The 25833-nt window shown below is 42.8% G+C and overlaps 1 protein-coding gene across 5 annotated transcripts in view; it reads left to right on the top strand.

Moving 5' to 3' along the window:
• Nucleotides 1-203: 203 nt before the first annotated feature.
• Nucleotides 204-25833, top strand: part of ttc12 (tetratricopeptide repeat domain 12) — a 50458-nt gene continuing 24828 nt past the window's right edge. The window contains exons 1-8 of one of the 5 annotated variants that reach the window (XM_041174064.1): nt 204-218; nt 7028-7221; nt 19670-19697; nt 20135-20212; nt 20832-20953; nt 22144-22203; nt 24485-24556; nt 25567-25627. In XM_041174064.1, the coding sequence (XP_041029998.1) occupies nt 19688-19697; nt 20135-20212; nt 20832-20953; nt 22144-22203; nt 24485-24556; nt 25567-25627 (403 nt within the window). In that variant the 5' untranslated portion in view covers nt 204-218; nt 7028-7221; nt 19670-19687. Of the gene's footprint in view, nt 219-459; nt 532-7027; nt 7222-14180; nt 14261-16025; nt 16174-19669; nt 19698-20134; nt 20213-20831; nt 20954-22143; nt 22204-24484; nt 24557-25566; nt 25628-25833 lie in introns of those variants that run through there. The other 4 variants (XM_041174062.1, XM_041174065.1, XM_041174066.1 and 1 more) reach the window with 4 other exon arrangements.

Below are 25833 nucleotides of genomic sequence, written 5' to 3'. Positions count from 1 at the left end.
CATTGTCACTCATCCCTGTTACGTCCAGAGTACGGCTCTGAACCTAAGTGAGACTCTGCAAGGGACCCGCACGGCCTTACAGGCGGAAGGATGGAGAACCAGAGGGCACAGATTTAAGGTAATTAGTAAAAGAAGCAATGGCGGTATAAGGAAAATCTTTTTCATGCAGCAAGTGGTTAGGATTCCACGGGAATGCGTTGCCTGAGAGTGTGGTGGAGGTAGGGTCAATAGAACCATTGACATATCTTCACATATTAATTTTTTTTAAGGGTAAACATGAAGACGATGATGTTTTTATTATTTTCCATTGAAATTATTATATTTTTATGAAGTTATTAATCAGGAGCCAACTGGTAACCACGGACAACGGCGTCCCCGCTCCACCGCCGTCCAATGGGCACCGGGCTTGTTGCAGGGGGCGCAGCAAGAGCGCGGCCCATTGGCCGAGCGGCTGGAGCAGCGGTTGGAACAAGATGGCGGCCGGTCAGAACCCGGAGCTGGAGAGGTTCCTGAGAGAGGTGGATGAAATCAGTAAGTGAGAGAGAGAGAGATCAGTGAGTGAGAGAGTGAGAGAAAGAGATCAGAGTGGGAGAGAGATCAGTGAGTGAGAGAGAGAGAGAGGGATCAGTGAGTGAGAGAGTGAGAGAAAGAGATCAGAGTGGGAGAGAGATCAGTGAGTGAGAGAGAGAGAGAAAGAGATCAGAGGGAGAGAGAGATCAGAGTGGGAGAGAGATCAGTGAGTGAGAGAGAGAGAGAGAGAGATCAGTGAGTGAGAGAGAGATCAGTGAGTGAGAGAGATCAGTGAGTGAGTGAGTGAGAGAGAGAGAGAGATCAGTGAGAGAGAGAGAGAGATCAGTGAGTGAGAGAGAGAGAGATCAGTGATTGAGACAGTGAGAGATAGAGATCAGAGGGAGAGAGCGATCAGAGTGGGAGAGAGATCAGTGAGTGAGAGAGAGATCATGAGTGGGAGAGAGCGATCAGTGAGTAAGAGATCAGTGAGTGAGAGAGAGAGAGATCAGTGAGAGAGAGAGAGATCAGTGAGAGAGAGAGATCAGTGAGTGAGAGAGAGAGATCAGTGAGTGAGAGAGAGAGATCAGTGAGTGAGAGAAAGAGATCAGTGAGTGAGAGAGAGAGATCAGAGAGAGAGAGAGAAATCAGTGAATGGGAGAGAGATCATGAGAGAGAGAGAGAGATCAGTGAGTGAGAGAAAGAGATCAGTGGGAGAGAGAGATCAGAGGGAGAGAGAGATCAGAGTGGGAGAGAGATCAGTGAGTGACTGAGAGAGAGATCAGTGAGTGAGAGAGTGAGAGAAAGAGATCAGTGGGAGAGAGAGAGAGAGATCAGAGGGAGAGAGAGATCAGAGTGGGAGAGACATCAGTGAGTGACTGAGAGAGAGATCAGTGAGTGAGAGAGAGAGATCAGTGAGTGAGAGAAAGAGATCAGTGAGTGAGAGAGGGATCAGTGAGAGAGAGAGAGATCAGTGAATGAGAGAGAGATCATGAGTGAGAGAGAGAGAGAGATCAGTGAGTGAGAGAAAGAGATCAGTGAGTGAGAGAGAGAGATCAGTGAGTGAGAGAGAGAGAGAGATCAGTGAGAGAGAGAAAAAGATCAGTGAGTGAGAGAGATCAGAGGGAGAGAGAGATCAGAGGGAGAGAGAGATCAGAGAGTGAGAGAGATCAGAGTGGGAGAGAGATCAGTGAGTGAGTGAGATCAAGAGAGGGAGAGAGATCAGTGAGTGAGAGATCAGAGAGGGAGAGAGATCAGAGTGTGAGAGATCAGAGTGAGAGAGAAAAAGATCAGTGAGTGAGAGAGATCAGAGGGAGAGAGATCAGAGGGAGAGAGAGATCAGAGGGAGAGAGAGATCAGAGAGTGAGAGAGATCAGAGTGGGAGAGAGATCAGTGAGTGAGTGAGATCAAGAGAGGGAGAGAGATCAGTGAGTGAGAGATCAGAGAGGGAGAGAGATCCGAGTGTGAGAGAGATCAGTGAATGAGTGAGATCAGAGAGTGGAGGGAGAAAGATCAGTGAGTGAGAGAGATCAGAAAGAGAGATCAGAGAGGGAGAGATGTCAGTGAGTGAGAGAGAGATCAGTGAGAGAGAGATCAGTGAGAGAGAGATCAGTGAGAGAGTGAGATCAGTGAGAGAGAACGAGATCAGTGAGAGAGAACGAGATCAGTGAGAAAGAGCGAGATCAGTGAGAGGGAGAGAGATCAGTGAGAGAGAAATCAGTGAGAGAAATCAGTGAGCGAGAGAGAGAGAAATCAGTGAGAGAAAGAGAGGGAGCGATCACTGAGGGAGAGAGAGATCTGCGAGTGAGGGAGATCAGAGTGAGAGAGAGATCAGAATGAGAGAGAGATCAGTGAGTGAGAGAGAGATCAGTGAGTGAGAGAGAGATCAGTGAGTGAAAGAGAATCAGTGAGTGAGAGATCAGTGAGGGTGAGAGATCAGTGAGTGAGAGAGATCAGAGGGAGAGAGAAAACAGTGAGAGAGAGAGATCAGAGTGAGAGAGAGATCAGTGAGTGAGTGAGATCAGAGAGGGAGAGAGATCAGTGAGTGAGAGAGATCAATGAGTGAGAGAGATCAATGAGTGAAAGAGATCAGAGAATGAGGGAGATCAGAGAGTGAGAGAGAACAGAGAGGGAGAGAGATCAGAGAGGGAGAGAGATCAGAGAGGGAGAGAGATCAGAGAGGGAGAGAGATCAGAGAGGGAGAGAGATCAGAGTGAGAGAGAGATCAGTGAGTGAGTGAGATCAGTGAGTGAGTGAGATCAGTGAGTGAGTGAGATCAGAGAGGGAAAGAGATCAGAGAGTGAGAGAGATCAGAGAGAGAGATCAGAGAGGGAGAGAGATCAGTGAGGGTGAGATCGGAGAGTGAGAGAGATGAGTGAGTGAGAGATGAGTGAGTGAGAGAGAGGTCAGTGAGTGAGAGATCAGAGTGAGAGAGATCAATGAGAGAACGAGATCAGTATGGGAGAGAGATCAGAGAGGGAGAGAGATCATAGAGAGAGAGAGATCAGTGAGTGAGTGTGATCAGTGAGGGAGGGAGATCAATGAGAGAGCAACGTCAGGGGAAGAGGGGTCAATCAATGCAGATCCATAGGGTGAAGGCTAAAGGGATGGATATACATTATGAATGCCTGATAATGTACATTAGAGCTTATGTGTAGAACATCCTATACAGACAAAATATATGTATATATTTATATACACACATTTATGTATGTGCATATATAAACATTTTTATAGATGTATATTATTTATAACACATAACACACACATACACTGTATGTGTAAAAATACACATCTGTGTCCATATGTAGTACGACCTGGACAGACCTGGCTTGGGCTGATAAGTGGCAAGTAACAAACACACCACACAAGTGTTAGGGAATGGTCATCTCCAACAAGGGAGATCTAACCATCTCCCCTTGACATTCAATGGCATTAGCATCACTGATTCACCACTGTCAACATCCTGGGGGTTACCATTGACCAGAAACTGGACCAGCCAAATAAGTACTGTGGCTACAAGAGCAAGTCAGAGACTGGGAATTCTGCAAAGAGTAACTAGCCTCCTGACTGCTCAAAGCCTGTCCACCAACTAAGAGGTACAAGTGAGGAATGTGATGGAATACTCTCCACTTGCCTGGAGTGCAGCTCCAACAACACTGATGAAGCTCGACACCATCCAGGACAAAGCAGCCCGCTGGATTCACACCCCAACCATCACTTTAATCAGTCACTCCCTATGTCACCAACGCACCATGGCAGCAAGTGCATGCCATCTACAAGATGTACTGCAGCAACTCACCAAGGCTTCTTTTGACAGCACTTTCTAAACCCATGACCTCTACCATCCAGAAGGACAAGGGCAGCAGATGCATGGGAACACCATCATCTACAAGTTTCCCAAGTCACACCATCCTGACTTGGAACTATATTGCTGTCCTTTCACCGTTGCTGGGTAAAAATCCTGAAACTTTCTGCCTAAAAGCACTGTGAGTATTCCTACAACACATAGGCTGCAGCGGTTCAGATCTTCTGTGGGTAGGGCTGCTGGTATGTCTCGAGCTTTCTCAGGTGTCGGCAATGCATCACCTAGGTTTCACAGCTGTAGAGGAGTGCCGGGAGGAGGACTGCCTTGTAGACTGCGGCCTTTGTTTCCTTCCGCAGGTGATGGTTAATGAAGGCTCATCTGAGCAGCTTGCACACTGGATCCTATGCAGGATCTCCAAGTCTACGGTTGCTGACTGGGGCATGTGGCTTCCAAGATAGCAGAAGTGCTTGACTGCCTCCAGGTAGCCAACTGCAGCCATGATGCTGGGGGTACTTGGTGTGAACGCCAGTTTTGGCTGGAGGAGGACCTTTGTCTTATCAGCATTCAGTTGCAGCCCTAGGTCTTGATACGTTTCTTTGAACAGGTCAAAGGTGTTCTATAGGTTGTCTTCTGTGTGCACCAGGATAACATAATTATCTTCATACTTGAGGTGCGTTATGGTTGTGTGTGAGACTTTGGTCTTTGCTTTCAGCCACTGGAGGTTGAAAAGCTTCCCGTTGAACCTGTACTTTTTTTGGGCCCCAGTTGGTAGGCTGTCCTTGACCATGTCGGGGATGGCAGCTGGGAAAATAGAGAAAATGTGGGCACAAGCGTACATTCTTGCTTGATGCTAGTTCTGACTAGAAAAGCATCAGACTGCATTCTATTACAGAGAACGGTGGCGGTTATTTCGTCATGGAGAAGCCGCATAACCTTGATGTATTTCTGCAGACAGCTGGTGCGGCTCAGGATCTTCCAGAGAGCCTCCTGGATGACTGAGTTGAAGGCCTTTGTCAGATCGATGATATGGAGAGATGTAGATGATAAAGATCCATGTAGAGAGCTTGGTTTTGCTTGCTGCATTTCTCTTGGATCAGCTGAATGGTAAAGATCGGATCCGTCATGTCACGCGATGCACTGAAACCACATTAGGATTCCTGCAGAATGGCTTCTGCAAATGGATGTAGACGATCCAGTAGTACTCCGACAAGGATCTTTCCTGTGGTGGAGAATAGAGCTATGCCTTGGTATTTGTCACATTCAGCCATGTTTCCCTTCTTGAAGAATGAGACAATCTTGATATCCTTTAGGTCTACTGGGAGTCTTGCTTAATGCCAGATTTGCCAGAAAAGTAAGTCTAGGCTCTGCACAACATAGGAGGTCTCATATATAGGAGGTCTCATATATAGGAGGTCTCATATATAGGAGATCCTATAACCTTGGAGAAGAGAAGGTTGAGAGCAGATTTGATAATGTTCAGAATCTTGAGGGATCTGGACAAAGTAGATGGGAGAAATTTCCCATTGGTGGAAGGATTAAGAACTGGAGGGCACAGATTGAAGGTGATTGGCAAAAGAAACAATGACGGCATAAGGAAAATCTCTTACACACGGCGAGTAGTTAGGATCTGAAATCCGCTGCCTGGGTGTGTGGTGGAGGCAGGTTCAATTGAGGAATTGGATTATTATCGAAAAAAAAAGTGTGCAGGGTTATGGGGAGAAAATGTGGATTGGCATGAGGCACATTGCTCCTTTGGAGAACTATTACAGACACAACGTGCCAAAAATTGCACTCCTGTGCTCTAACTATACTGTGATATTATGAACAAGTGTACTTGTATATTAGGGTTTCGATACAGTAAGCATATATCACACCCTATATTAAAGTTTACATATAATGTTGTAATGCTATATTGAATCTTGTATATAGTGATTATACGTAATTCTACATTGCAATAATAACTTTTAATTCAATGCAGTAAAATGCCGCAAGGTATTTCATAGGAACATTATCAAACAAAATTTGACAGCAAGGACATATTAGGACAGGTGACTGCAAAATTGGTCAAGGAGGTAAGTTTTAAGGAGCAACTCAGAGGCGAGAGAGAGTAGAGAAGTGAAGTTGTTTAACAAGTGAATCCAGAGGTTAGGTCCAAGCAAGATGATGGCATGACTGCCAATGGTAGAGAGATTAAAATTGGGATGTAGAAGAGAATTAGATGAGTGCAAAGATCTAAGAGGATTGCGGGATTATAGGAGGAGATTATAGAGATAGGGAGGGGAGATGCATGGAGGTATCTGGAAAGAAGGATGAGAATTTTAAAATTGAGGCATTACTTAACCGGGAGCCAGTGTATATCAATGATCACATGGATGATGGGTGAAATGAATTTGGTGGGAGTTATGACATGGACAGCAATTTTGGATTAGCATAAATTTATGGAGGGCGGAAGGTGGGATGCTGTTTAGGAGTGTACTGGAATATTCAAATCTCAAGGTAACAAATGCATGGATGTAGGTTTCAGCAGCAGATGAGTTGAGGCAGGGACAGAATCAGGCACTGTTTCAAAAGTGGAAATAGATGACTTTAATGGTGGTGAGATATGTGGTTGGAAGCTCACGTCATGATCAGGTATGACACCAAGGTTGCAAACAGCCTAGTGCAGCTTAAGACAAGGCTGTGGAAGGAGAGGATAATACAGTCATGGTCACATAGAGGATGTCATTAGCTACTTTGATATGGGCCATTTAAGTGTTCTGGCAGGAGCGGAAATCTAATTGGACTGGTTCAAACATGGCATTTTGGGACAGACAGGAGGCAACAACATGTTCAGGGACAATGGAGAGGAATCAGAGATTTGAGATGGGCTGATAGTTTGGGCTGATAGAAAGGATTTTTTTTGAGGAAGTGTTGATGACCCCAGAATTGAAATGGTGGGAGAAGGTACTTGAGGAGTAAGGGGTGAAATACCAGGGAAGGCAATTGAGATGGGCAATAGTATAGCTAGCTCAAGAAACATTTAGATGTCTTTCAGAAAAGAGAAAAGATATAGTGTGAATATGGGGTTGGGCTACTGGAAAAGAACAGACTTATTGGGACTGAAGACCTTTTGCTCTTCCTAACATCCATTTCACTAACCCAGTCTGTATAGAATCGAAGGGGTTGCAGCTCCTTTAAAACTCAAATGTTTTCTAATTGAATCTCCTTGTTTAGCGGATCTGGTTGAAGAACTTAAGTCTGACGACCCTAAAATACGAGATAAAGCTTTTCAGAAAGCAGATGAGAAGTTGGAAAAAGGAGGAACTGAGATAGTGGAAGGATGCAGAACAAAACTGAACCGGACACTGATCAACCCGAACCCTTCATGCGGTAGACCGCCACAGCCTCCTAATCTGCCGGGAAAATATGTGAGTTTTTGATTAGATTGATAATTAGAAATGCCTTTTACTTCTGGCACTGCGGAACAAAAACTGAAAGCCTGAATTGCTGACTGTGAAACTGGTTTGTGCCGTCCAAGTTCAGCAGATAATAGGGAAGGCAAATGGATTGTTGGCCTTTATTTCAAAGGGAATAGAGTATCAAAATAGGGAAGTCTTGCTAAAACTATACAAGGCAGTAGTTAGACCACACCTAGAATAGCCGAACAGTTTTGGTCCCCTTATCTAAGGAAAGATACACTGGTATTGGAAGCAGTCAAGAGAAAGTTCACTAGGTTGATCCAGGCATGGAGGGATTTTCTTATAAGGAGAGGTTAAGTAGGTTGGGCCTATACTTATTGGAATTTAGAAGAATGAGAGGCAACCTTATTGAAACATATAAGATTCTTAGGGGGCTTGACAGGGTAGATGCTGAGAGGTTGTTTCCTCTTGTGGGAGAGTCTAGGACCAGAGGGCATAATCTCAGAGTAGGTGATTGCCCACTTAAGACTGAGATAAGGAGGAATTTCTACTCTCAGAGGGTAGTGAATCTGTCAAGTTCTTTACTGCAGAGGGCTGTAGAGGCTGGGTCATTAAGCATATTCAGGGCTGAGATAGATTTTTAATCAGTAAGGGAATCAAGGGTTATGGGGAAAAGGCAGGAAAGTGGTGTTGAAGATTATCAGATCAGCTGTGACCTCATGGAATGGCGGAGCAGACTTGATGGGCCGAATGGCCTACTTCTGCTCCTACATCTTATAGTCTTATGTACTTCCCTAATTAGTGGTCTCTAAGGGATCAGAATCTTTCCAGAGAAAAGACAGAAATGGTATATTGGGTGTATAGCTGTTCATCAGAAGATGCCATTACTTGTCTCTTCCATTTATTGTTGCCGACTGACCAGCTGCCTTGTTTAGCATTTTATTTACAACAAAGGAAACCAGATGAAGGGTCAAGGACAATACATAGGTTGAATCAAGGATGTAGGGAGATGAGGCAATAATGGGCAACATCTTACCTATCTCGGGCGGGCTGGGCAGGGGCGGGCACGGAGCTGATTGCCGCCCATGATCGGCTGTGTGCAGACATTTTACATGGCGGGCCAATTAAGGCCCGCCAAGTGTGACACACAGCCGATGGTACTCAGCGGTACCTGTGCGGGCAGGAGGAGGAGGGAAAGTCGGGGCCCATGCTCTTTCGCGCTTGTGCGCAAAAGAGCACAGTAATCTCCCTGAGGCACAGAGCTGCCTCAGGGAGATTAAGTTGATAGTAAAATTTTTTAATAAGGAAAAAAATTATTTAACCATGTCCCACCATGTGACAGTGTCGCATGAACTGGGACATGTTTGTGAATTGTGCAAAAATTAATTAATTATTTTATAAAACCTTCAGGAAACCTCACCCCGCATGTGGATGAGGTTTCCTGAAAAACGTGAAGGCCGCTTGGGCTTTTCGCCTGCCCACCAAACTTAACGTTGGACGGTTAGTGTTGCTCACAAGTTTAATTGGTTTTTAAATGGCCTTAATAGACCGTTGACAGTGCGCGCGCCCTTCGAATGAAATACCTAAATGACGCGCCATGATGTCGGGACACATGACGTCATTGCGCGTCATTTTGCGCATCGGGGTGTCGAGCCCGCCCCCGCATGCTGACACCAATATTTTGGCCAATGATTATTAAGCTTGGGGTTTCAGACCCTCTACAGGAGTGATGGGTCAGGCTGCATTGGGTAGTATGTCCCAGAACTTTGAAAGCAGTGTGTGAACTGAGTGTGAACAGTCTTGATTTTAATACAGTGAGGTCACAGTGAAGCAGAGAAATTCACCAGGAGTTGTAATGGAGGAATAAATGGAAAGCTTAGGGGAAGAATTACTACATTAATAGAACTGGAAGTAGTTGTATTTTTTGAATACTTAACTGTGAAATAGCTGGAGGTTTTGGGTTGTGTGAGGGCAAGACAAAATTGGCAAGTTTTGAATAACAAAAACTTTGTACTTGTACTAAATTGAACAATGCTCTGTATGTTTCCAGGGTATTGGGAAACAGGGTGCTCCCTTTAAGCCACCTGTAATTTTTGGTTTCTGCATGTTGATGCCAACAGTAATTAACATGGATTCATTACGACTCATTGGACATTATGTGGGGTTTAGAGGATGATTAAAAATCTCTCTCATGAATGAATCCTTCAGTTTTATTAGCAGGTCGCAATCACTTTCTTTGAACAGTTTCTTCCTGTGATTCTGTCGAATTGCGACACAACTACGAGAACACAGATAAAAACAAAAAACTGCGGATGCTGGAAATCCAAAACAAAAACAGAATTACCTGGAAAAATTCAGCAGGTCTGGCAGCATCGGCGGAGAAGAACAAAGTTGACGATTTCACCCCTCTCCTATTTTTTACTCAGTTCTGTTGAAGGGTCATGAGGATTCGAAACGTCAACTTTGTTCTTCTTCACCAATGCTGCCAGACCTGCTGAGTGTTTCCAGGTAATTCTGTTTTTGTTTACAAGGACATTGACTTATTAGAAGCAAAATTATATTTATTCAAGTATGCTTGGGAGTAGGCTGCTCAGGACACCACACGTGGTTCCTAGTCAGTCTACTACCCTGAACAGAGAATGCAGTGTCATTTATATCCCTCATAACAGGAAATTCATACCATCATACATCAAGAAATCACAGTTATGTCCAAGAAATCACAGTTATGTCATGCTTAGCATGATCAAAGGGAGAACGCAGTAATACAATTACAGGCAGATGGTACATTTCACAATAAGACAGGAGACAGTTTAACTACAACTATGTTAGATAAAGATTACATAAATTACCATATCAGCAGATTTAATCAGGTCACCATTGTTTCATTTAGCACATAACAGGATGCAGTTGTAACTATAAACTTTTCAAAGATACTCCGCATAATTAGTTTTACACTGCTTGATTAGTTTACATCATTCCTTACTGCAATATAATCACTTTTAGACCATTTAACCCATTAGACACTTTAGCTGACTAAAGCTCTATTCCACATTCCCCCCTTTTGTCCTTTAAAGGACACTCCTTACCGTCTGTCATATTCAGACCGGTGGGTATTAACCTTTAACAAAGCCAAGTCTTTCTTAAGTCGGTTTACTGTCCAGGCATTAGTCTTTTTCTTTAATCGCTAGGTTGATCAAAATGACTATAACCAATACAAAAACAGAATTACCTGGAAAAACTCAGCAGGTCTGGCAGCATCGGTGGAGAAGAAAAAAGTTGACGTTTCGAGTCCTCATGACCCTTCAACAGAACTGAGTGAATCTTAGGGAAGGGGTGAAATATAAGCTGGTTTAAGGTTGTGGGAAGGAGGAGAACTGGGGGGGTGGTGGTATGGTTGTAGGGACAAGCAAGCTGTGATAGGAGCAGATAATCAAAAGATGTCACAGACAAAAGAACAAAAGAACACAGGTGTTGAAGGTGGTGATATCTAAATGAATTAAGAATGGATGGTAGGGCACTCAAGGTACAGCTCTAGTGGGCGTGGGGTGGAAAGGCTAGCAGGCCATAAAAGATTTAACAATAATGGAAATAGGTGGGAAAAGAAAAATCTATATAAATTATTGGAAAAAACAAAAGGAAGGGGGAAGAAACAGAAAGGGGGTGGAGATGGAGGAGGGAGTTCAAGATCTTATGTTGTTGAATTCAATATTCAGTCTGGAAGGCTGTAAAGTGCCTAGTCGGAAGATGAGGTGCTGTTCCTCCAGTTTGCGCTGGGCTTCACTGGAACAATGCAGCAAGCCAAGGACAGACATGTGGGCAAGAGAGCAGGGTGGAGTGTTAAAATGGCAAGCGACAGGGAGGTTTAGGTCATTCTTGCGGACAGACCGCAGGTGTTCTGCAAAGCGGTCGCCCAGTTTACGTTTGGTCTCTCCAATGTAGAGGAGACCGCATTGGGAGCAATGAATGCAGTAGACTATTTTGGGGGAAATGCAAGTGAAATGCTACTTCAGTTGAAAGGAGTGTTTGGGCCCTTGGACGTTGAGGAGAGAGGAAGTGAAGGGGCAGGTGTTGCATCTTTTGCATGGGCATGGGGAGGTGCCATAGGTGGGGGTTGAGGAGTAGGGGGTGATGGAGGAGTGGACCAGGGTGTCCCGGAGGGAACGATCCCTACGGAATGCTGCTGGGGGGGGCGGTGAAGGGAAGATGTGTTTGGTGGTGGCATCATGCTGGAGTTGGCGGAAATGGTGGAGGATGATCCTTTGAATGCGGAGGCTGGTGGGGTGATAAGTGAGGACAAAGGGGACCCTATCATGTTTCTGAGAGGGAGGAGAAGGCGTGAGGGCGGATGCGCGGGAGATGGGCCGGACATGGTTGAGGGCCCTGTTAACGACCGTGGGTGGAAAACCTCGGTTAAGGAAGAAGGAGGACATGTCAGAGGAACTGTTTTTGAAGGTAGCATCATCAGAACAGATGCAACGGAGGCGAAGGAACTGAGAATGGAATGGCGTCCTTACAGGAAGCGGGGTGTGAGGAGCTGTAGTCGAGGTAGCTGTGGGAGTCGGTAGGCTCCCTACCAATGGATATTGGTGGATAGTCTATCACCAGAGATTGAGACAGAGAGGTCAAGGAAGGGAAGGGAAGTGTCAGAGATGGACCACGTGAAAATGATGGAGGGGTGGAGATTGGAAGCAAAATTAATAAATTTTTCCAAGTCCCGACGAGAGCATGAAGCAGCACCGAAGTAATCATCGATGTACCAGAGAAAGAGTTGTGGGAGGGGGCTGGAGTAGGACTGGAACAAGGAATGTTCCACGTACCCCTTAAAGAGACAGGCATAGCTGGGGCCCATGTGGGTACCCATAGCCTCACCTTTTATTTGGAAGAAGTGAGAGGAGTTGAAGGAGAAATTGTTCAGTGTGAGAACAAGTTCAGCCAGACGGAGGAGAGTAATGGTGGATGGGGATCGTTTGGGCCTCTGTTCGAGGAAGAAGCTAAGGGCCCTCAGACAATCCTGGTGGGGCATGGAGATGTAGAGGGATTGGAAGTCCATGGGGAAGAGGAAGCGGTTGGGGCCAGGGAACTGGAAATTGTTGATGTGACGTAAGGTGTCAGAGGAATCATGGATGTAGGTGGGAAGGGACTGGACAAGGGGAGAGAGAAGGGAGTCAAGATAATGAGAAATGAGTTCCGTGGGGCAGGAGCAAGCTGACACGATCGGTCTACCGGGACAGTTTTGCTTGTGGAATTTGGGTAGGAGGTAGAAGCGGGCCTTCCGAGGTTGGGCGACTATCAGGTTGGAAGCTGTGGGAGGAAGATCTCCAGAGGAGATGAGGTTAGTGACAGTCCTGGAAACAATGGCTTGATGTTCAGTGGTGGGGTCATGGTCCAGGGAGAGGTAGGAGGAAGTGTCTGCGAGTTGACGCTTTTGTTTTTATGACTATAACCAATGCTTGGAGGATCACTAGTACATGGGAAAATATTCTCAATTCTATATAATCGTGATCTTAATGTATTATCCTTAGTTTTTGGTATATGCAAAGCCATTCCTAAAATTATCTCTCTCTTTGCATTATTCTTAGCGCGGTGAGGAACGCGGGTTGCTAGGGAGACATCCTTAACATTCGTCAAGGAGGATCCTGTTCATTTCTGTAAAGCCCTTTCTCCTATCCAATCGGTACTTGATGGGTTTTAAGTTGTAGTAAATTTTTGTCCACCTGAGCCAGCACCCAAGACCCATACAAGGTACATACTGCATACCTTGTTTCGTTCGTTTCCTCACCTTCCTCCCGCTCTATCAGTGCATTTATTGTATTTGTTACTGGCTTCCTGGATAAGGACAGTTAATTGCTTGCTAGTCTGGGCTGATTCTGCTTGGACATTATATTGTTCCTGAACTATCTGTTTCATATGGGTCTTTAGTTCATGAGTCCCTGTTTGCAACACACCTATATCTAAGGTATTTACCGTGGCAGTTCCTGCTGCAAATCCTATTCCTGTATCTCTAGAATACCTCTTTTCTCATGGTGCTTTTGAGTGGGGTTTGTGGTCATGGCACTTACTAATTGCTCCTTTTCAACCTTCAATTTTAATCCTGTTTGGCTGACTGCTTCTCTTAATAGTTTAGTTTGCAAGCTCCTTAGTCCATTAGGGCACCATTCTGGCATTTGGGTTTGGTCAGATTTACTAGTATCTTTACATGAGTGTACCCTGGTATTATCACCACTCTTTCCCTTTCAGGTGTTGCCACCAATCCCATATTTAGGGGCACTATGTCTGTGTTGTTTCTGGGATACTCCGCGGGTCCCAGGGTAGTTACTGAGTGGCAGCAGGTTCATTGGTGATCAAAGTATGGTTAAGCGTCACTGGCACGAGTGGTTGTTGGTGCTGGGGTAGTTATATTGCCATATTAGGCAAGCCCACCTCAGTATCTGGTCATTGCAATTCATAACATATCCTTCTCCTAACTGGGGCCTCATTTGGCAGTTTATCTTATAATCCTTACATGGTCCGCATGGGTTAGTTTTTAAATTTACAAACTTGCCTGCGCAGTTATAATACCTTAGGTTCCCTCTGACACATGTTATTGCTTCCGAATGATCATATACTGCTTTCCGTTGGTGTCTGTTTCCCTTTGGCCATTCCCCTGGCTCAGAGAGCAATTTGGCTCTCCCGCCTTTACGTTACATTTTACTTTACTTGCTCCTGCAAACATCAGAACCACAATCTTAGCAAAGCATTGTGGTGCCGTTTTCTAGTGTGACAGTTTCTACTTCGTTTTGTATATTTTGAAGCACTTAATAGCTTAGGCTCTTGGTTTTAGCACTTTGGACTATTCCTTTCAGAACTGGTTACACTGTCACAGGGTTCCACATGTCCTTCTGTTGCAGGGGCTTTTTTGCAGTGAGAGGCGTGTATCCACGTTGGTTTCCCTCCAAGCTTTAAAGCCGTATATGTAGTCAAAAGCACCAGTTACGGTCCCTCCCAATGGGGTTCCAGACAATTCTTCCAACTGAAGGTCTTCACGAACATGTGGTCCTCTGGCTCGTAGGTAAGGCAGACCTCAGCAGTTGCTTCCTTCTGTGCTTCTTTTACCTGGAAATAAAAACTTTGCAAGGCCTTAGTCAGTGCTATGCAGTAAGCTAACATATTTTCACTCATGTCGCATATATTCATTTCCTTGATGGTCAGGGGAGCACTTATAGACAATTTTACAGAACAGCCCCTTATTATCTCTTGTCACTCTGTTGGGGCTAGATCTCATTAGCATAAGTGCTAGGGGAAGAACTTCCAGCCACTTTAATCCTGTTTCTGTACAGAGCTTTGCTATTTTTGTCTTAAGGATACCATTTTGTCTTTCTACTGCTCTGGCTGATTGCGGGTGGTAGATGCAGGACAAGTGTTGCTTACATTGTTGTCCTTTCATTATTTCCTTGACCACTTGACCTGTAAAGGGAGGTCCGTTGTCACTAGAAATCCGTTCAGGTATTCCAAACCGAGGGATAACTTCTTTTAAAAGTAATTTGGCTACCGTAGTAGCATCGTTTTTTCTGGTGGGGAACGCTTCTATCCATCTAGAGAAAAAGTCCTTTATTACTAACACATAATGTAGTCCCATACAGTTGGGTATTTGTATAAAGTCCATTTACATATGGACAAAGGGGCCCCATGGTTGAGGCTGTGAAGCAGGTTTAACACAAGGCATTTTTCCCGAATTATATTTTTGACAAGTCATACATTTGGTAGCAATGCTTTCCGCAATAGAAGCAAATCCAGGCGCATACCAGGATTTTTGCATGATATAATTCATAACCCCTTTTGCACCATGCGTGAAAGAATGACACGCATGTGCAAGCCAGGGGAGCGGGTTCTTTGGAGCCACCACGTGGCCGTCATGGGAGATCCAAAGACCATCAGGCTTTTGGCAACAACCAGCTGCAAGCCAAACCCTCTTTTCCTCAACATCAGCAGTGCTTTGTAATCGGGACACTTTGTCAATTGTTAAAGGGTTAGAGGGAGTAGTGGAACCGGCCGCAACACATTGGTTGACCACCATCCGGTCAGGTCGGGCTGCTGCAGCCTTAGCTGCCCGATCTGCCTTTGCATTTCCTTTAGAAACATCATCGTTTCACTTGGTATGAGCAACGTTACAGACTTGGGAAACAAAATAGCCTGTAACAAGTTTCTGATAAGCAATCCATGTTTGACTGGATTTCCAGAGGCAGTAATAAAATCTCTCAATTTCCAAAGTGGACCAAAATCATGAATTACCCCGAAAGCATTTCGCGAATCAGTATATATATTGACGGATTTCCCTTGGGCTAAGATGGAGTTCCTGGTAAGTGCAAACTGTTACGCAGCCTGTGCAGCTCTGAATGGTGGCTGGGTTAGGCACTATCGGGAAGGTTGGGAATAACAGTCATTAACAGCTCTCAGGTTTTTTTACAGGTAGGATAGAGGTATTGCAGGGGCTCATGACTGGGATGAGAACTCCTTGCTGGAGGAGGGCCGCGACTACCTCCTGAATACCCTTTTCCGCCGCCGGACTTCAGGGGTATTGCGCTTTCCGAGGCAACGGTTTGGCGGGGTTAACTTGAACGCAAAATGGTTCGGCAGATAGAGTTCGTCCTACCTCATTCGAGTGCTTAGCCCACAGCTGTGTTGGTACTTGCTGAAGTAATTCCTGTTCCTGTTGTCCCGCTGTTTTCGGGGTGGAATCATCTCCCGGTTGTTGGCGCTCAAACGTTGTGGGAATCCTCCTCCGAGTAATGACGATCTGCACCTCGGAGTCTGATGAAACATTGATTCTTCCATAGGGTGTCAGCCTTGAGTACGTGGGTTTCCGAGTCGAGAGTTGCTTAACCATCAGGCCCAAATCTTTTGCGTAGTGGCTGGGACGAACATACAAGGTGCAACGCGGTGCCGATACGTCTGCATGATGGAATAGCAGCTTCGCTTTTGCTGGCAAGTCTATTCCTTCATGGCCATATAAATGTTTTCTGTTTCCAAAAGAAAGAATGATCCCACTTGTGGGGCTGCCATTAGTGCATAGTCTTGGTCATGGGCTTCCTTATCATAATATGCCATACAATGTAACTCATTGTGCCATCCCTGATGGCCTGGGGGGAGAGAGGGGAGGTGCTTGGGGCTGAGGGCAATTACGAGCCCAATGTCCTTGTTGTCCGCAGTTGTAACAGTTGAAATTATCTCTGTTCTGCCTTCTTGTATACTTCCCTCGGCCTCTTTGCTGGCGCCCACTGTATGGTGGGCACAGAGCAGGTTCAACTGGACCTGCGTACATAAGCATCTCGTTTGTATTTTTTTTAAAGGGTTTCAGCTGCTGATGCTGATTCTGGCATTGGCAATGTTGCAACACACTCTTTACCTCAACCAGGGGTTTGGCTTCCCATCCAATACAAGTTGTACAAAACATATTCTTCATACCGGGTTGCAAACCGTTCACAACAACATTAACCATTGCAGGTCGTCCTTCACCCTCTTTTAGACCTGAACATTCTGAAAACACTTTTTGTACTCTTTTAGCATAATCACCCACGTCTTCGCCTGGTTTCTGCTGTGTGGCATTAATTCTAAACTAGTCTACAACCTGGGGTAACAGTCCCTTATGGCCATTTAGATTTGATCCCAGAGGCTAGTGAGCTTGGCCCCTGGGGAGGTCCTTCCGGTCATTCACTTTTGTCCTTAACCTGTTTCCATTTGTTTGTTCCTAAACAGGCATCCATTAACACCTCAATATCCTCTTTAGTGGGCTGATGGCATTTTCGCAAAATTTCCATCTTTTCCTTAAATCTTCTGAATACCAATTATAATAGGCATCCCACTGGGGTTGTTTTACCTTGCCTCTTTTTGATTCTAGAGCTCCTCTTAAGTGCACTAATTTATCAAGATCCCAACTGCCTTCCAATGGGAATTGCTTCTTGGGGACATCTCGGGTGATCCAATTCCATTTAAAAAAAAATACAACTCGGTGGGCCATAATTCTGATGCATATAATACGCCGGTGTGCCCTTAGCGGGGACGGGATTATCCCCATTAGCTGCAGCTGCTCCCATACTGATTCCTACACTGTACCTGTCTCCTTAGTTCACTTGAGATGCCTGGCGTTCTCTCTCTTTCGCCTATATACCTTCAAACACATTCACAGACAGGCCACGGATCACAGACAGGCAGCGGATCCTTTCTTAGCGTACTCAACCTTTGGCTCACCTCTCTTGCTTGCTAAAGACCCTGTCCGTACTGCGGACCCAGTCCGTCACAACCTCAGGGACTCGAACCCTAGGTAGGTGCCACGGGATCCCAGATCCTTCTTTTTTTTTGCTCTCTAACAGTCAGGCTATGGCAGAGGTGTACTGCTCATGTTGAGCACCTGCATGCGTACTGGCAGCGGACAGACTCTGGTAAGTAAAATCTTACCTTATTTATTTACCGGTGGAGTCGTCCGTTACCAGGGCACTACTGTTCGGTCTCGCATAGGCAGTCACGCTTGCCATCTCGGTGTAACCTCCAAGAAAGTACTGTCGAATTGCGACACAACTATGAGAACACTGACTTGTTAGAAGCAAAACTATATTCAAGCATGCTTGGGAGTCGGCTGCTCAGGACACCACACGTGGTTCCTAGTCAGTCTACTACCCTGAACAGAGAATCCAGCGTCGTTTATACCCCTCATAACAGGAAATTCATACCATCATACATCAAGAAATAACAGTTATGTCATGCTTAGCACGATCAAAGGGAGAACGCAGTAACACAATTACAGGCAGATGGTACATTTCACAATAAGACAGGAGACAGTTTAACTACAACTATGTTAGATAAAGATTACATAAATTGCCATATCAGCAGATTTAATCAGGGCACCATTGTTTTGTTTGGCACCATTGTTTATTTAGCGCATAACAGGATGCAGTTGTAACCATAAACTTTTCAAAGATACTCCGCATAATTAGTTTTACACTGCTTGATTAGTTTACATCATTCCTTACTGCAATATAATCACTTTTAGATCATTTAACTGACTAATTTAGCTGACTAAAGCTCTGTTCCACAATTCCAGAGTGCCCACCTGAAGGCTACTGTTCTGATCCCAGCTGATGTTAATACTGGACAAGTCAGATCCCAGAGTGAAACCTGGCTTGATAGATCCTAAACAAAAACAGAAACAGTAATACCTGGAAAAACTCAGCAGGTCTGTTAGCATCGGCGGAGAAGAGCACAGTTGACGTTTTGAGTCCTCATGACCCTTCAACAGAACTAAGTAAAAATAGGAAAGGGGTGAAATATAAGCTGGTTTAAGTTGGGGGGAGGGGTGGGGTTTGTTGGGACAAGCAGCCAGGGATAGGTGGAGATACCAAAAGCTGTCAAAGACAAAAGAACAAAGAGGTGTTGAAGGTGGTGATATTATCTAAAGGAATGTGCTAATTAAGAGTCGAAGACAGGACAGATAAGGTACAGATAGCTCTAGTGGAGCGGGGGAATACCAAAAGGTAGAAATAAACAATGGGTGGAAATACATTTAAAAATAATGGAAATAGGTGGGAAAAGAAAAATCTATATAAGTTATTGGAAAAAACAAAAAGGATGGGGAAGAAACGGGAAGGGGATAGATACATACTAACCTCTTTTAGAAACTGGAGGAAAGTTACTGAACAAATTCACAGGAATCTGCTGATGAACTTTTAACACACACAATAAAATATTTATTAAAACCAGAAAAATGAACTATATTACACCAGGCACTATATTACACCAGGCAAAAAGGTCGGAAAGATCTCAATACGAGCACAAGAAGATGGTTCAATTTCCCAAAATTCCTTTACCCAGCAGTATCTTTACAGACACATACACTAGTGAAGAGTTACCACTAGCTTGACACAAAGGCTCCTTGCTCGGGATTGGCAAACAATTTTCTTCCAATGAATTCTTGAGCATTCATTGATGCTTTTCACCCAACTCATATCTCTCCCTGGAACACCCAATACCGCACTCTCAACTCCCTATTGCTTCAACTGCAGAGCAGTCTCTCAGTAGCCTTATAGTATTTCTTATCTTCAGGAGCTGAAAACCTTTGTTTTCACTCTCTAACACACACTGAACTCTCCCTGTCTTTCTCTGTGTGTGTGTCACTTGAGCACTGTCGGTAAGCAACAGTCAAGCTTTTTCTACTTTGTGTTTTCCCGAATCACTAAACTTTTAACCCACCTCTTTAATCTCAGAGGTTGTAAAACCTCAATAAAAATGTATGTATACAAACAAACCCAGCAGACCTGACCTTTTAGTTACCAGTTCATCCAGATGTCAAGGCACCAAGGCTCATACCAAACCTATATGAAACTGAAACCACTCTACTTTCCTTAGCATAAAAAAATATATAATTCAACTTAAAAATTATACATTGCTCACCACAGTTACTGACATTTTAAAAATCTTTTTCTTGCAGGGATTGGAGAGCAGTGAGATGTACCAAGGTAATGAACTTTTAAAAAACATCTTTTGTGACTTAGGTTTATGCATGGTTTTAAGGCAGTACTACATTAAGATATACAAATTATAAGTGATCTATTCCAAGGTTAGGTGTAGCCGTCTCCTATTTAAGACTTGAGTTTGAATGTCAGTTGGCAATTGTGTTGGTTTTCCCACCACTCGAATGAGTTTTGGGGAGTCTGCTATGAGGTAGTTTGTCCAGTGGGTGGTGTTTTCTGAGGGAGGTGCTGAGGCATACTATACTGTGTTGAACCTGTGATGCTTAATGTTGATATTATGCCTCAGTCGAAAAAAAATTCCCCCCCCACAGCATTAACAACCTTACTTAACACAAAAATTCACCTTAAGAAAACGCCACTTACACAATGGTAACAGGCTTAGGTTTGCCTCTGCTAAATACTTATTTGTGACATTTTTTAAGAGGATTTCTTAACAATTCTCGAGAGGGATGCAGAGGCAAGAGGGAAGAGAAGAAGGAAAAATCAGAAGCTCGCCAATGGTAAGCAACTTTCAATGCTGCAATAATTATTACATAAGAAACAGGAGTAGGAATAAGCCATATGTCCCTTCAAACCTAGTCCGTCATTTAGTAAGTTTGTGGCTGATCTTATACATGAACTCCACTTTGCTGCTCTGTCCTGTATCATTATAATAAATAATATTTTTATGCAAATAGAGATTCTTGATGCACTCTGGATTATACAGAAGGCCAACCACAAGTCAAAAGTGTTCTATTAAGTAATATTTACTGGCCACTAACTAAATATACTTGATTCATTTCTATGATTCTATATGTTTCCCTTCTGGATCTTTGTACTGCGGGTTTATAGTTGGATCTAGTTTTGTATCATTCCCTGTGAACAATAACTTGTACTTAAAGAGCCCTTAATATAATGAAATGTTCCAGTGTGTTTCTTAAAAGGGAGGAGGGAATAAACATTAAATAGAAGCTATAGACTAACGAAGCTTGGAAGAAATAGAATGTATTAAGTAGGCTTTTGAAGGTGAGCAGAAGCTTCCACCATCTTTTAAGATCCTTAATCCGCTCTGGAAAAATTGACACAATATTAATTTTTATTCTACTTTTCTGTTTTGAATATTAATATTTTCTTCTGCAGCATTGAAAGATAAAGGGAATGCAGCATTCAACAAGGGGGACTATGCAACTGCTGTGCAGTACTATACAGATGGCCTGGAAAAGTTGAGAGATTTTCAGGCTCTATACACCAATCGAGCACAGGTATGTTTAACCATTAATTGCCACTTGTGCTCTGGAATTGTTGCTTTATGAAAATAATTTATAAAGATGGATTTTGAAGAAAGCTGGGTGTTTTTGTATGTAATTTTTGTGAGGCTGCAAAATTTATTTTCTACCCAGGGTCACAAGTCACTCGTGGCTGAGAAGGGTACAGGACCTGTTATTCAACCTCGGTTGCTACTGCTACAAGCTGGTTTGTCAGAGAAATGAGTCTTAGATACAGTGCTTTGCCATGCATCTCAGAAATGTTTCAAAGCAGAATTACTTTGGCGGTTAATGACTGCTGAGTTTGTAGACACAGCAGCCATTTTGCACACCAAATCCCACAAACAGCAGCAAGGTGAAAGACCAGTTAATTTGTATTGGACGGTTTTATTTTGAGGAGGATTGTGGTCTATGACATGAGATAACTCCTTGCTGTTCTGTGAATAGTACCAGAGGATCTTTAACGCTAATTTTAACTGCCAAAACAGGTAGATTTAAAAGTCGCAGCTGAGGGATGATATTCCCAATTTTACAGTATACACTGTACTTTACTCAGCTTTTAATTATGCCCAGGGGCTGTTTAATGTTGACACTAGGTGCAAAAAGTAGAAAGTTTGCAACGGCCAAGAAAGCTTGCAAACTAAAGTAACTCAATTTAGACAAACTTCTTCAAGTGCGTCAGCAAAAAGTTGGTTCACTTATGTGAAAGATGAAGGGCTTTTTCCAACCCATTTTAAGAACAAAGTTGAGCAACATAGATTATTGCTCTGAACATAGTTTTCAGTACAGCACTACTGTTGAAACTGTGAAGGAATATAATAAGATTCAGCACTGACAGTAGTAGTACATCTTGAGTTTTCCTTTAAGTCACCCTGGAAGGTAAAAATAATTTCAGATAGGAAATACGGCCCATCGAGGCTTCTCTCCATTCACCACATTCATGCATCTTCTTTCCAGAAATACTGTTAAGCCTCTCGTGAATCCATTTAAACTACTCACTTCAATAGTCTTTCCTGGTGACTTACTTCACAGTTCTATTCTTTTCTTTTGGATGAAAAGGTTCTGTCTGGCTTTCTCACAGCTAAATTTTCCTAATTTTGGTATGTCTCCTAGGATTTGAACCAGTTGCCATAATTTAGTTAAATGTCCTTTATCGTCATCAAATGTCTGTTTGTTTCTATTTTCAGGCGTATATCAAACTAGAAAAATATGAAGAAGCACTTACAGATTGTGAGTGGGCCTTGAAGGTGAGAACAGTTAAATTTAAGAGTATGATACTTTTTTTATGTTTCTAACTAGTGTGTATAGTGGCTAACTGTTCCAATTTCAGGTTCTTTTGAAACTATTTTCTCACTAATTTTGCAGCAATTCTCATGAATATACTAACTCAACATTGTTGAACTCAACAACTGGGAATTGTTTTTCAGCAGCCATTCCCTTTCCACGATGTATGTCCCAGGGTTAAAAATTGTACTACCTTCAATAATCTTTCTGGTCCTGTCTTGCTTGATAATTGCTCTTGTGAATTGCCTTGGAATGTTTTGTTACATTAAATGTGCTACACAAATGTAAGTTGTTGTTGGTGCTGTGCAATCACATGCTTTGGACTGGTGGATACTAAACACAGGTTTTTGGGCTCAAATAACTATTTATAGTGAATAGGGAATATATGAAGCACAAAATATTGGCAAATACTAATTAAACAATGAAAGTGTCATGTAAAATGTCCATAATAAGTTAATTACCCTTTGTAACAGCCTTTGGATCCAGAGAGCGAGTTCCTGAATGGCAAATTCCAGCTTCTTTCATAAATTCATATCACATTTGGTACTATTTGAATTGAAAAGTGGTGCATGTGATCTGAGCCTTAATTTGCAAGATGACTAATTGCTGCTGTCATGAATTCCCAGAGTGCAGAGGCCTTGTGTTCATTGTTATCTAATTAGAATTTTTTTGCTAGAATTTTTGGGATTGTTCTGTTTTCTTATTGTTGTGCAGGCACTCAGAGGCTGAAATACCTGCAGAATAACATGATTGATCCTTTCATTCACCACAGACGTGCTGTGGCTGTCATCTTGAGAATGTTCTGAATCAATAAACAAGTCAAGCTCAGTAGAAAATGAAACTTACCATATTTTCAAGATGAGTTGACCAGATGTTGAAATAATAAATGAAAAATATACATTCCTAGTACAGAATTAAGTACATGGGTGCTGCTTAAACTTCACAAATAGTCACAGTAAATTTTTTTGTTTCATAATTTTATAAGGTATCTTGAAGATGGCTGCGAATAAGGTGGGGGAGGGTTTGGATCTATTGATGATCTATAGTTAGTCAGTCTTATTACACCAGGGTTAAAGGTTGCATTATCTTGAAGCATTCATGCTAATCCAAATCAGAATTAGGTGAATTAAAGGAGAAATTAGAGGTGTTTTCTTTTGGACACGAAGGAATCAAAGAATATGGGGCCAGAGGAGGGGAGTGGAGTTGAGATAGAAGATCACCCATGATCTCAATGAATGACGGAGCAGGTGGAGGAGCTTAATGGTCTATTCCATGCTCCTATTTCTGATATTCTTATTATTTATAAATAGTATGGCCATTGAGGAATACAGAATCTATTGTATAAATAATGCAACATTTTGACTCTCTTTGGACCATATCACTTAATTTGTTAAATCTTCCTCACTTGCTGAATGAGTGGGTATTCCACAGTTACCCTTCACTTTACCCCTGAGTTATATAGTATCTTTGATCCGTTCAATGCAGTGATTGATTATTCAAGAGTCCTTCTTACAGAACTAAACTAAATTTGCATTTATGTAGCATTATATTCTGTAACTTCAAAACATTCCAAAATATAATAATACAATAAAACGTACAATAATTATATTGAAATGCATTTGCTGATCTGTAGCTAATTATTCACACAGGCACAGTTCCACAAACAGCTGTGAGATGAACGACCAAATCATTTATGGTTTTGGTGGTGGTAACTGAGGGAGGAACATAGGAAGGGCTCCATACAGGCCTTTCAAAAATTACCACAGGATCTTTAATACCAAATAGGGCCTCAGTTAAAAGCAAAAATCTCCGGATGCTGGAAATACAAAACAAAAACAAAAATATCTGGAAAAACTCAGCAGGTCTGACAGCATCTGCGGAGAGGAACACAGTTAACGTTTCGAGTCCGTATGACTCTTCAGCAGAACTGTTTTGTTGAAGAGTCATATGGATTCAAAACGTTAACTGTGTTCCTCTCTGCAGATACCGTCAGACCAGCTGAGTTTTTCCAGGTATTTTTGTTTTTGTTAAGGGCCTCGGTTTACTGCTTCAGCCAGAAGATGGCACTACTGATGTGGCAGCACCCTCTCAGTACAGCACTGAAGTGACAGTCTAAATTTTGCATCGAATCCTAAAGAAACCCTATAACTAGCCTAATGAGTGATCGCCACAGTCAAACTGGTCTAGGTAGGCTATTGGTATATTACACTTGGTCATTTAACGTGCTGCTCTTTATGACTGCAGTGCAATGAGAATTGTGTAAAGGCATACGTCCACATGGGAAAGGCTAACCTAAGCTTAAAGAAGTATGAGGAGGTAAGATTGTTTCAGTAATTTACATTATTACAGCTTTCTATTGACGTTTAATGCAATGAATGAGATTAAAAATCTAGTTGCTTTAAATTGCTGAAGTTGCTTTTAGCATTTTACTTTCGGCCTGCAAGACAGGAGACTGTGCTACAGATAAATCTTCCTTTGTCATTTTAACAGTCACCACAGATAAACAAAGACTAGGCAGATGTTTAGGATTCAAATAGACTAAAGCTAGTTAACCATTTACTTTTGTTTAAGTATAGTTTCCAGTTTTGGACATCACACAACTGTCTGCTTTTTCAATGCTCCATTCAATTAAGGTTTACAATCATTTTACAGTCAATGTGACCATAATGCATTTCCGCAGTATAGGCACTTTGTGGAAAAGCATTGAAAATAGAAAGAAAGGATTTATGTTTATTTAATTGAATTACAAAGCAAACCTATAATTGGGAATTACTGTAATTACTGATCAAAACTCCAGCTTATAGAAATACTCTGAAAATGGTTTCAGACATGAATAAAGTTCTCTCTATTAATACTGTGGTATGTGACTATATCTGATATATAAGTGGCCTTACTAACGAGACCTAAAAAAGAGAAAGAAAGCTAGTTGTGACCTGCAGATTGAAAAGCAATTGAACCCTGACCTCACCCAGTGTTTACTTAACAGCAGTTAGCCCTTGTGGCTTTAAAGGACGTACCTTGACCTTTGCAGTAGAAAAATACATTATGCGGTTCCTTATATAATGCTCCTGTTCTTATAAAACAGTGTATTATTGACATAAGTAGCACCAAATGAGGTTAACTAATGTTTATAAAAGGAGGTATTTTCATGGGTGTACTTGTATTTTGGGGTACAGATGTCTTCATGAGCATACTGTTGCAATTATTGCATTTTGATCATTGCAGTATAGTCAATCCTGTGTGCCCATTGTTCTGTGTCTTCAGAAGGTCAGTGTTGCTGAAAGTGAGAAATACTGTGATCTAAATGAGATTATGTTCCTCCCCAGGCTCGGCAATGCTATCAGAAGATTTTAGAAATTGATCCAAATCGAGAGAAGCTGGTTAAAGGTACAAGAAAGGTTTGCTGTCTTTAAGAAGCATTAACCAATTATACAGTCCAAAATATAAAGAATGATATGTGTGTTCTTATTTGCCTCGACTAAGTTATTCCCTGTTTGCCTATTCCTTGTTTGGAAATACTGGTTAGAGAGTTCCCTTAATGGGCATTAAGGGTCTTAGTGCCCCAAAACCAGGGATAAGAAAAATCAGCCATG

Source organism: Carcharodon carcharias, chromosome 25, assembly GCF_017639515.1.
Source record: "Carcharodon carcharias isolate sCarCar2 chromosome 25, sCarCar2.pri, whole genome shotgun sequence".
Taxonomy (NCBI): domain Eukaryota; kingdom Metazoa; phylum Chordata; class Chondrichthyes; order Lamniformes; family Lamnidae; genus Carcharodon; species Carcharodon carcharias.
This window is presented reverse-complemented; position numbering and strand designations above follow the sequence as displayed.